Raw genomic sequence first — 12,051 nt, 5'->3', positions numbered from 1 at the left:
ATCTTCGCCACGTTCAGCTGCAGGTGGTTCTCCCAACACAACTTAACAAAATTGACGACCAGGTCCCTGTACTCATTCTCCCTCCCACCCCCTACACACCCCACAATGGCCGAGTCATCAGAGAATTTCAGCAGATGACACGACTCAGTGCGGTACTTAAAGTCTGCAGTGTAGGTGGTGAAGAGGAAGGGAGACAGCACGATCAGACGGTCAGACACACAGTTCTGTAATCTCACAAACTAGGGTCTGCCCGTCAGATAGTCATCGACCCATGTGACGAGGGGAGAATCCACCTGCATGTTCTCCAGTTTGGCCTTCAGCAGCCTGGGCTGGATGGTGCTGAAGGCGCTGGAGAAGTCAAAGAACATGACGCGGACAGTGGTGTTGGGTCTATCCAGGGAGGAGTAGGCTTCCTGCAGCAGGTCGATGATTGCATCATCGACCCCAACATGGGGCTGATATGCAAATTGTAGGGGGTCCTGTGATGGGCACACTAGGGGTCTGAGGTGTGCTAGAACCAGCCTCTACATGACCTTCATGATGTGAGAGGTCAGTGCGATCGGCCTGTAGTCATCCAGTGCCACAGGACGTCCTTTTTTGGACACTGGGACGATGCAGGATGTTTTCCAAAGCACTGGCACTCTCTGAAGGTGGAGGCTCAGGTTGAAGAGGTGCTGGAGGACTCCGCAGAGCTGGCTGGCACAGGCCTTCAGCATGCGAGGGCTGATGCGGTCCAGTCCAGCCGATTTCCTCTGCTTGATCCTCTCCAGCTCTCTCCTTATCTGGCTGGCTGTGATGTTAAGTCCAGTCTGGGGGGTGGGGGGTGTGGCAGGGTCTGTGGTGGGTGACAGCAGGGGGGTGAGGGGTTGTGCAGGGTGGTGTCGGCTGCAGGATTTGGTAGGGGGCAGTGGGGGGTGTGCAAGTGTCCTGGGGGAGGGGGGTGTGAGAAAGTCTGCGATGGGTGACCGCAGGGGGGTGGGGTGGATGGGTGAGGTAGGTGGTGATAGCTGGTGTCTGCTGTGGGGTTGGTGTGGGGCTGTGTGGGTTGTGTCCTGGAGTGGTTGCTCATAGGAGCAGCAGGGGGGCTGCTGGGTGTGGAGGAGCTGGAGTCAAACCTGTTGGAAAACTGGTTGAACTCGTTTGCTCGTTGTTCATTTCCCTCAGCTGATCCTCCACCTTTCCTCTGGAAGCCGGTTATCTCTCTCACCCCACTCCATACGTCCCTGGTGTTGCTGTTCTCCAGTTTGTATTCCAGGTTTCTCCTGTAGTTGTCCTTACTCTCCCTGATGCTGTGTTTGAGTTCTCTTTGAACACGCTTTGAAAGGTAACAGTGCTGGTGAGGGCTCCAGCTGGACAGCTTCTTCTGGCTTTGGCCAGCAGTTCAGATTGTATTTTACAAGTAAAATGTGGATGGCACACGCTCCACTTGTTATACAGTCCAAAGCAAGAGATCCAACATGCCTCTCCTCTCAGGTGTGTTGCCCCCCCCCCCCCGTGTCAGGTCAGGTAACAGATTACCTGCCATGCATGCCCGAATCTACCAAAATAAAACACTGATAATCCTTCAGTCCTAACAGTGTGGAGATTCAGAAAAGCCCTCTTTCTAGTACTTTCTTGAAAAATTGTTATTAATTAGTTTTGTACAAAGTAGAAAATGTATTAATGGAGAAGGTAGCTAAGCTTGTCAATCATTGACTTTAAAGCAACATGAAGTAGAAATTGTTATCTTGTGTGATTTGAAGCCCCAGCTAACAGTGCTAGCTGGTAGCTAAAGCACGCAGCAGTTGCAGGTTGCTTTCAGAACACTCCGTAAATCACAGAGTTGAGGCAGAGCAGCTGCAGGACATCAGTGGAAAAACCAGAAAAACATTTTCTCCATAAAATATGATCCAGTTTGACCAAACTCTCTGTGATGTACTGCTGTTAAGGGTTATGGCTGTGATATTACCTGCTCACCTAAATTACACAGCACAGAAACAAGCGATAGGAATGCCGAGTGGCAAAAACAGACATGATTCACTCTATTATAAAAACACTGCACCATCAAAATGATTTCGAGGCTGTTATTTTGAGGTGAAATAGTTACATAATGTTGATTTAAGTGTTTTAACTTAAGACAAATTTACATTTCAGATCATCCGAGTTATGTCTGAGAGACATCCTTCACGTCAGTACACGGCTGAGTTGGAGAGACGCTTCAAGGATGCAGAGGGAGTCTTCGTACAGTCGCATCCCGCTGAGGTAAGCTGGAAGTCACATACTGTATCTGCACCACGGCTCTTTTCATTTCCTCTTTATATGAAGGAAGTCAGCATGTTGCTCAGAATGTAAGGATCAAAGGATATCTCAGGAGATGGATGTCACATTAATCCTATTTATCAATATTAGGATTGAATGCCTTTATCATAAGAAAATTAAATGTGGCTTCCATTTTTGATCAAACAGTTCAGTTTGTACTGCGAGGTGCGTTTAAGGGATATTTTGCAGGGAAATCAGTTCTTGCGTGGTCTAAACTAAATTTCTCTTTGATGGAGACTCATCTGTGCTGGTTAAAATCAAATATTCCACTCCAGGTTATTCAGTTTATATGTTAAATGTGTCCTCTCTGACCTCTGTGTTTAACCATTTTGAGCCAGTGGTTGCAGTGATTAAAAAATCTCCACTTTTTAGACCAGTATTTAAATGTCAGTACTACTGTATGAATGTAAACATCCAATAGTGGATGTCTACCACTCATTAATGCCCTGTTGCCTTGTGTTGAAGCAGACAGTAAGTCTAACTTCAGCAGACAGTAAGTCTGGACTGATCACAGCAAGATGCCTGAATTATGATCCACATCTGGTGTGTTCTTTCTTGTGATTCACAGTTAAAGGGGCACTGTGTAGCTTCAGAGAAGAAATTCAAACTCAGAATTTTAATATTTACAATATTAATGAGGCAATAATACAAACTCAGAAATATTTATATTTTCCATGTCTGAATAAACAAGCTGTTCTCAGAGGAAAATAAGGTCCCAGAACGCTGTAAAACAAGCAAAACAGCAAGCAATTGTGTTGTCCTTTGAGGTCAGTGTGTTTATTCAATTTATTCTGTCATGAAAATAAAGAGAGTTTGTTTAGTTTGTTAAGGCATAACAAACAGTCAGTGAATGATCTTTTTTTCTGATTAAAATTTCTTCCCCAAAACTACACAATGCACCTTTAAATTACAGTCATTAATTTACATTACAGTGTGTGTGTGGGGGGGGGGGGCTCAACAGCAGGAGTCACATTAAGAAGCCCAAATTCAACGTGGACACTTTGAAATAACAGAGATTAAAAGCATCTGTTTGCTTTCTCCAAATGTTTGAAAGATGAAGGAAAAACTGACTGGTGGACGATTAATCTGCTTTTTCTTGCTTCAAAGGAAAGCTCCTGTGCTTTTCCTTCCATCAGGACACGATCTTGTCCATTTTGACCTTAGATACCCACCATAAATATCCCATTTTTGAAATGCACATATTTTTGATGCTGCATCACATTATTGATGCTTTACATCTTATGGTATACTGACATTTTTGAAAGCAAAGGCACGTCACGGATCCATATATATTAAAACACTCATTTTTTGCCTACCTGACTGTCTCACTCATGTGTGTGTCCAGGTGTTCCAGCAGGAGCTCCCAGAGACGATCCAGGAGACTTGGGATCATTTAACAGAAGAACCTGACAGAGTGCCAGAGTCCAGATGGCGATTTGTTTCCCCGAAGTCTCTCCTTGACAACTTCTGCCACACCATGCACTGCCTCTTCAGCGAGTGCTTTGCCAGCACAGAAGCGCAGCAGGACTGTGAGTATGACAAAGGGAACGGAAATATAAAAACCTCCAGTGACACCGCAGGCTGTGACTAAAAACTTAAAATGGAAGTGTTTCCTGTAAAAAAGGCTCCCAATAAATATGGTCGCCTCCGAGAAGACGGACGCCAGTTTGGCAAAGGAAATGCAGTACCAAGTAACCAGGTGGTTTTCGTGCCATGTTTGAAACCTGATAACCCAGACCGCTTACCGAGCAGCTAACTACATTTAGTAGCAGTTAGCGCTTACTTTAGAAACAAAGCTACGGGTATCTGTCAACCAGGAAACTCCATAAATCACCACGTTACGGCCCCAGTCCAGAGCTGTTCATTGAAACAAGCTGCTGGTTATCAGTCATGTTTTTTAGCAGTTATTTTAGCAACAAGTACAGCTATCTGTTCAGCTGCTCAGCCCGAGGACAGCAGATGTAAGCAAATATTTTCTCAATTAAACATGACCAAGTTTCACCAAAATCACTGAATGAAGTTGTAAAGTTGTGTTTTTGTACATTAATCGTTGAGGTCCAGTCCTGAGCAACACAATCTTCTGCTGACGTTCCTCTTTTTGTTCATCCATGGCAGTGTCATGAAATAAAGAAAGACAAATTAATGTACGCCCCCGAGTGCAGGATGACTCATCAACATTTTTAATGAGTTTCCAGGAAGTATTAAAAGTATTATAGTATTAAAAATACCTTCAAAATGGCTTTTGCTGGCCTGATAATGGCGTATAGTTGAGATATGGAGTGAGGCATATATGGAAAATAAAATAAAAAAATATATATATATATTTGGACTTCATGGGAACTTTAAGATTGGACTCTAAGTGAGCCAAATGTTATAGAATAGAGAGAGACTGGATTTCACTTTCTGTTCTGTTTCCAACAATGAGAACAAAATCTTGGTTTGGACTCAAGCAGGTTCATTGTTCCTTGACTCTATAATCATCGCAATTGCAGTAAACCCGACGACATCACATGCACATTTGTCAATCAGGAACAGAACATAACTTAGTTGGCAGTGAAGACAGAACAGTTTGTTGTTGCTCTGCCTCACTGTGGAGGATGTTGTGTTAGTGTCCTCTTTTGCACTGTCGAGGTCTTTGTGGCTCAGGGCGTTATTGCACGCAAGAAAACCACTTATCACTAATGTTTGCATTCCCACCTGTCAAAAACTTTGCCAAACACACTCACAAATTGTTGACAGCAATATATATCACATGTTAAAATCATGGGTATGGTGGAAATAAAACGGCCCTTTTTCATCAATGCGGTAGCATGAAAGGAGAATAAGTAATAAGAGGATGACAGGTTAAAAAAAAAAAAAAAAGTCAACATTTTACTTTTTTCAGTTTACATTTGCAACCTCTTCCATACAGTGTACGGTACTACTTGTTGAGTAGGACGAAAGCATCTGTGGTTCATTTTGTGTTGTGTAGACTTGAAAACAGGTGTGTAAGTTTCTCCAAGAGTGCAGAGAGGGCAGCCACAAGACGACAGACGAAGTGACAACAAGACCAACACATGTATATGTGGGTTATGTGTACTTAAAGAGCATATCATTCTGAAAGAGCGATCAATTGTCTCTTTTGTGTTCATGCATCCGCAATGCAAAGAGAGCTTGTGCGTTTTTGTTAAAGCATCGCTCGGCATCGACATATCCAACTTATCCAGAGGAATCAGTTCTAATACATGCACAGCACAGGCTTGCTGAAACTGGACGGTCTCACAACAGTTATTTTTGAAGATCCCTGGCCTTCATTCTGGCAGGGAGCCCCCACCCCGGACCCTCGTTTGCTCAGAATTTACAGGACTTGACTAATCCTTAAATAAGTATAATGCCTGTAAGGGAAATTCTCCTTGTTGAGGTAGAGAGTTGCTAATTCTCAGAAGAATTTTAGACTCAGTGTGTTGAATCAGATCTCTTTAATACATGCAGCATGGAGAGAAGACCCTCTTTCAAATGTTTCTGACTTAAATACAGTGGTTACACTTTAAGACAGTTGTTAATTACTCCTTCCCAAAACAATGACCCCCTGATGTTTGTGTTGATACTGCCTTTCCCAGGGCAGTGAACATTTGCTGTTTTATTGGAATTGCCCCTCATGTGACTTTCTGACCCTTCCACAAAAGGTGAAAGGAAATCTCCCCTCCTCTCACATCCCGATATGTTCTTTACCATACATTGATTACAGAATTCAAAACTATTTAATTTCTCACATGACACAGAACGCAATATATATTGTCAGAGGAAAAGCAGAAGATTTATATAATGGAGGCACCCTGGTCATACACGAGATGCCAGGATGTGACCACACTCAATGTTTCCTGTTAGTGAGGCCCTAACATGTGGAACACATGTGACTGCATTCATCAAGAACAGTGCTGCAACTGTTAGGTGCCTCATGTGGACCTTAATTCAGCAGGGAAGGATTGGATCAGGCAGTCAACATTTAAAGCTCAAATGTCTATCTTTAAGACTGTGTTTCATGGTTCATCTCATCTCTGGTAGCGTGTGTCACAATCACAGGGTCTGTTAGCAGCATGCTGCACAAACTGTCATCACAACAGCAGCCAACACATGACACATTCCAGTAGCAGATGGCGAGGTGAGAAGCAGACACACTTCACTGTCCTTTTCAGCGGCGCGAGTAGACAGGTGGCCCTACGCCATGTAAACCTGTTGCTTTTCCAGTATTAATCCGGCTTAAAATATGCGATCTGTGCCGGTTAGCTTAGCATAAAAACTGAAAACAGGGTCTCTGTCTGAACGTAAAAAACCCCCAAAACACCTATTGTCGTTTTTTACACGTTTTTGTACGGATTAAACAAAGTAGATATAACGTGAGCTTTAGAGGTGATGGTGGGTGAATTTGTCCGGGTGTTCCAGGTGTTTGCTTGTTTGACTTTACTCTTCACTGTAACTACACACATCAGCCAGTAAACCTCAGAATGACATTACATATACTGTATAAAACAAGTACCATCAAAAATACTTAAATACGGCTAGCAACCAAGAGTGGCATCCCTCTTCTAATTTGGAAAGAGAAAAAAAAGGATGTAAACTTTGAACTGTTGAGCTAATCCTTTGAGCACTTTGTTATATCGTGCACAGAAATATATATACCGCAGAGTATCTTACAATGTAACCTTTATGCTATATTTCGTCTAGCTCAAAATAGACTTTGCTTGCAAGTGTTGCAAAAGATGTTGATGTGATCAAACCGATGCCTCACTGTTTGAAGATGTCTGTGTGTGGTTTGTACGCTGGCCAGACTGTGTTAGTTTACCATAGGTCGAGGGTGGGTCAAGTCTCTGTGGCTTAGTCACAATCTGAAACATTCAACAAGTATCGTGCAGTTCAACACGCTCAGCTGCGGCTACTCTGTATGTGACAACTCAAAAAGGTGAAACCTACAGTTCTCATCACTGAACTGATCTGAATTCCTTCTTGTCAAGAGCATTGTCAAACACACCCACACATATTTTTGTCGCATGAATGTCTGATCAAGTTTCTCTTCTCTTCTCTTTCAGACTGTAGAGTTTCCTATTGGAGGAAAGGCAGGAAGAAAGACTTACAGCCTGAAAGCTGAGAAGACGAAAGTGAAGTCATCCCAGTTGATACTGAGAAGGGATCGGTATCATGATGGGGCAAAAGGACAATTTGTAGGTACATAAACAGTATTCGTGGCAATTTTCAGCGCATATGGACTTTCTGCTAAGATGAAATAGAGCAAATTTGGAGTAATAGCTCCAACTCCTCAGAATTTCCAATCTTCTGTCAGTCAGGAAGCCAGAATATTTGTCTCTTGATGGCATGACAGATTGTTGCTTTAATACTTTTGGAAAAGATCAGTATATTAGATAAATCTTTTCCAACGCAGACTCTTAGACAGACTGTTCGGTGCAAGCTGCTTATTCCCCATCAGCGAAGACTTAACTTAACCTGGAGTGGAACATCAATGCGGCTTTGCCAAGCCTGTGATGTTCTCCGGTGGACCTGCAGAAACCAACAGGATGCAGTAAGAGAGACTCTTCATTGGATTGTCATGATATTGAGAAACTTCAGCTGACTTTGTACCATAGCCAGACCTCTCATCCATCAATGCTTCTTTCAAACATCAACAAGCTCGAGCGAGAGCAATGTAAATGAACTGAACTTCAACCTTACGGCAAACTGATAACTACTGTTTTCTCTTCCCACTTCTGTTGTTGTATGCATCTCTTACCCACAGCCTACATTTACAATGTTATTTTAAGAGCTGTACAGGCCCACATTGCATATTCAAAAGCTGCCAAAACAACTTTGTTCATTTTTGCAACTCCATGTGTTTATCAAGCGCAAATAGTGTCTCTCCGTCCAAGCTGTGCATTTTAATATCTACTTTTTTGACCGACTTCTTCCATCAGGCAACTATTCAATATTTTGATGACTCAATTACCTGTGCAGAATTTCAAATGTGGAGTAACATCACAGTTAGGATTAGTTAATTCTTTATAATCAGGCTCCAAACGGTCTTAAAATCTCTTGAAATACTAACATGGGAAAAAATTTGATGAAATTCCAGTGGCCTCTCTTCATTATAAATGTATTTAGAAGAAGCACACTGGTGCCCCACTGCAGACGGCAGGTGCCCCCTTTATTTTCTTCGCCCCTGCCCCTCAAACATCCTGAGTCAGCCACTGGGGTGATAGATTGAAGTTAGTAAGAATGAACAAAACTGGCATCCCAGGTTGGTTTGGGGGTATTTTCAGTCATTTCAACTGAGAAAATGTGAGAAAATCCCTGCAGACAGCTGAACTAAACTATGGGGTAGTTATTTTCTGTTTAGTTTTACTCCGACAACAACAAATTCTGACCGAGATTTTACTTCAGAGCAAATCAGTACATCCTGTCATGTTTTTCTGTCTGAGAGTGCCCCTCAGTTTCTGTCTGTTTTACTGCTTTATTTTTTTCCCCATGTGTGCAATTCAACTCAAGGCTATCTTGTTGCTGTTAAATGAAATGTATTTACCGTATTAAGACTAAAAGCCATATTATAGAGATTTCAATTTAATTTAATAGGCACTATGGTTGTGAGGCTCAACATATAAACACATATGCACAAATCATATGCAATGAATTAATTGGGTCTGCAGGCCCAAATCAGGTTTTCAGTTCTCGATATACTGACACAAACCCAACCTTAACCCAAAACGTGTGTGCATAAGGGAGACCTTGGCAGACAAGAAAATATTGGATCATAGTTGAAGTGGAGTGATGGCATTCTTGTATGAGCTATGAGGTGTTACTACAACAGCAGTCAAATCTGCTTGGAGCCATATTTATCTTCAGGGTCACCTGAAGATTAACCCTGTCAACAAACATGGCCAACATATATCTACAGGAATGTAAGACATGGTCCACACTGACAGAACTCGTCAGTTTCTAATGTGTTGGACACGTTTTTACAAACATGTTGATGTTGTAGCTTCAAGCCTTCTCTGGCGTGCTGTAATATTTTAACCATAGAAGTCTGTTTTCAAATGTTTGACCTCACCCACAATAATAAAAGGAGGATCTTTAGTTACTAACTGGCCACAGAAATCTGTGGTCTCTTAGTCTTGAAATCTCTTCTACACAAGATATAGATGTTATTGACATAATGTCAAAACTGTTATTTCTTCACATTCTGCTGATAATTTTAGTTAATTTTTGAATGTTTTGAACTAAAATTCTTACATATTGCGCCTTTAAAACCAGAATATAAATACATAACCCACTTCAGAAAAACACTCCCTTCCAAACAATTTATAATGACAAAAGACATTTATAATGCTTTGGACATACAGAGGCCTATATGTACTATAGGCCTTCTGAGAGTCTTATGAACGACTGACTTGCAATTAGCTTTCCATCAGATTCATACTCAATAGGAAATGAACCCAAGTGAAGTAGCCATTTATTCCCTCTTAAGAATATTTTAAAGTACATGTAAGAAATTATAATTTCTATAATGTATTAATCATAAATGTTAGATATGCATACTTACTGGGGTCCTGTGGAACGCCTGTGTTGTGTTGGAAGCCGGTCATTAATTTTATGTTAGTGGACTCTTTCTAAACTAACTTTAGCTACCGTTGCCCTCTGTTCGCAATGCGGAGAGAAACACTGAGACAAGGCACTCGAGAACCTACATAAAGTCACGTCCTTTGGACTGTCATGGAAATTCTGACTCGAGTCTGAGTCACAAATAAATCCAGAGTCCAGCAGCATTAAACAACTTAAACAAATCATCCACAGGCTTGTGTAGGCAACCGAGAGAGACGGGAAGGTCCCATTTTATCGCGTCACGTTAAAATCTGCTCACATATGGCCAATAAAAAAAAGTGATTAATACATGTAAATTTCCATAAATTGCTACATAGAGCCCCTTTAAGATAAACCCAACAGCTGTTCTACAAATGTTTCAGGTGGGCATTTAAATGCACCATCTCTGATATTTTTTACTTAATCTTCAAAATGTCATAGAAGCTAAAAGATGAAGGTGGCTGTTGTTATGCTTACAGGATGCAAACAAGCCAAATCACAGAGGATTAAATCATGACTAAGCCTCTGGCTGAAAAATGTCAACAGAGCTTGCTGAAGTAACGTGAAATGTATTTACTTTAAGGTCTCATATAGTGACATGGGTGGGGTCGATCATTTACAGGGGTGAGCATTAGTCAGGTGCTCGACATTATTTGCTTCGTACTTCATGCATTCAATGTTTTTCTGAGAGCCATGTTTTTAAATTTGAGTTGTAGTAGTGGCAACTCGATGCACCTGGGTCACTGCCTGCAAAGCCTGACTTGCTGTTTTAGTCAGTTTCTGGTGTAACATTTACTTATCTTTCATTAATTTTTGGCTAACTCTGTTTAATATAAAACCATATCTCCGCTACTAATTCTACTGGAGTTAGAAAAACATGCTTTAAATCCCGTGGTAGTAGAAGAAAGGCTTATCTTTCAATTATCTTGCGGTTTAACCAAATATGCTTGGAGCCATAATTATCTCCAGGGTCAATTGAAGATTAACTCTGTCCACAAACATGGCCACCATACCGCTACAGGAGTGTAAGAAATGGTCCACACTGACTTATTGATAATTTTAGTTCATTTTTTAATGTTTCTGAACTAATTAGAAAAAAATATACAACGTAATATATACAACATATGTGAAAACCTGCTGTATGTATGAAAGTAAGTTTTAGTTCATGCATTCACTCCTAACTTCTCCTAACTTCCCACATGTTGTATGTTGAAGCCTCACAAGCCTGTGTCACTCCTCAGGAGGTAGAATGATGATGTTCAATGATTATGTTATATACACAGCAATGGGTTGTGCCTAAGTCTAAAAGGAGCCTATTGACAGCTTTCACATGTTTATAATGGGCTACACTTGGCTCTCAAATGCAATTCTATAATGATGTAACAGATGAATGATAATTATTGGTGTATTGCTATGAATGCAGTGTATAGTGCAAGTGTATTTGTATTATACTTTATCAATCATATGTAACTGTATGGTTGTCCATTTGTAACCATAAGAGCATTTTAAAGTATATTCAAAGATCCCTCATTGTGAATACAAAGTGATATTTCCCACAGCTGACTGGCAACAACAGAGATGATAACTGCAAATACATGGACGGTTGTTGTCTGTGGTCTTAAGAAACAGATTTTTTTGTACACAAGATATTGAATTTATTTATTTTTTGGAAATGTATACGTGACAATACTTTTATTAAAGAAATAAAAAAACAAATCGCTATTTTTATCAACTAACCCTGTGTCCAGAGTCCAGTCATTATCAAAATGTCTTATGCTGCCAGTGTTGTCTTTCATAATAAAATCCAGGTCTTTCAATCTTGTGTTGGTGATATTATTTCAACAATAACATATCTATCTTTGTTAACAAAAAACGATAGAGACATGAAAATACCTGTAAAATGTAGAAAAAATAAAATAATACAAGTTGGAGAAAATGTGCTTGTGCTCTCAAATGAGAGTTAAATATTTATAACAATAACACATTTTTGTTGTCTTGTGTATATTATTACTATATTTATTGATGCTACCTTAGTATACTTGGTTTCTTCGCATTACTGGAAACAGATCCACTTTGAAAATGCAGGCTCCAAAAACACAAGTGACCGACTCATTGCAACTTCTCTCTCAGTTTTGATATTATGCAATAACC

At 40.8% G+C, this 12,051-nt stretch overlaps 1 protein-coding gene across 2 annotated transcripts in view; it reads left to right on the top strand.

Moving 5' to 3' along the window:
* Positions 1-11,673, top strand: part of il34 (interleukin 34) — a 42,549-nt gene extending 30,876 nt beyond the window's left edge. For both annotated transcript variants that reach the window (XM_084365223.1, XM_084365224.1), the window contains 3 exons: positions 2,134-2,241; positions 3,644-3,827; positions 7,365-11,673. In XM_084365223.1, the coding sequence (XP_084221349.1) occupies positions 2,134-2,241; positions 3,644-3,827; positions 7,365-7,423 (351 nt within the window). In that variant the 3' untranslated portion in view covers positions 7,424-11,673. The remainder of the gene's footprint in view (positions 1-2,133; positions 2,242-3,643; positions 3,828-7,364) is intronic.
* Positions 11,674-12,051: the final 378 nt, after the last annotated feature.

The sequence above is a fragment of the Pagrus pagrus genome, assembly GCF_965226575.1.
Source record: "Pagrus pagrus genome assembly, chromosome: 10".
NCBI lineage: Eukaryota > Metazoa > Chordata > Actinopteri > Spariformes > Sparidae > Pagrus > Pagrus pagrus.
Note: the sequence above shows the minus strand (reverse complement) of the source record. Positions and strands in the feature narration are given on the sequence as shown.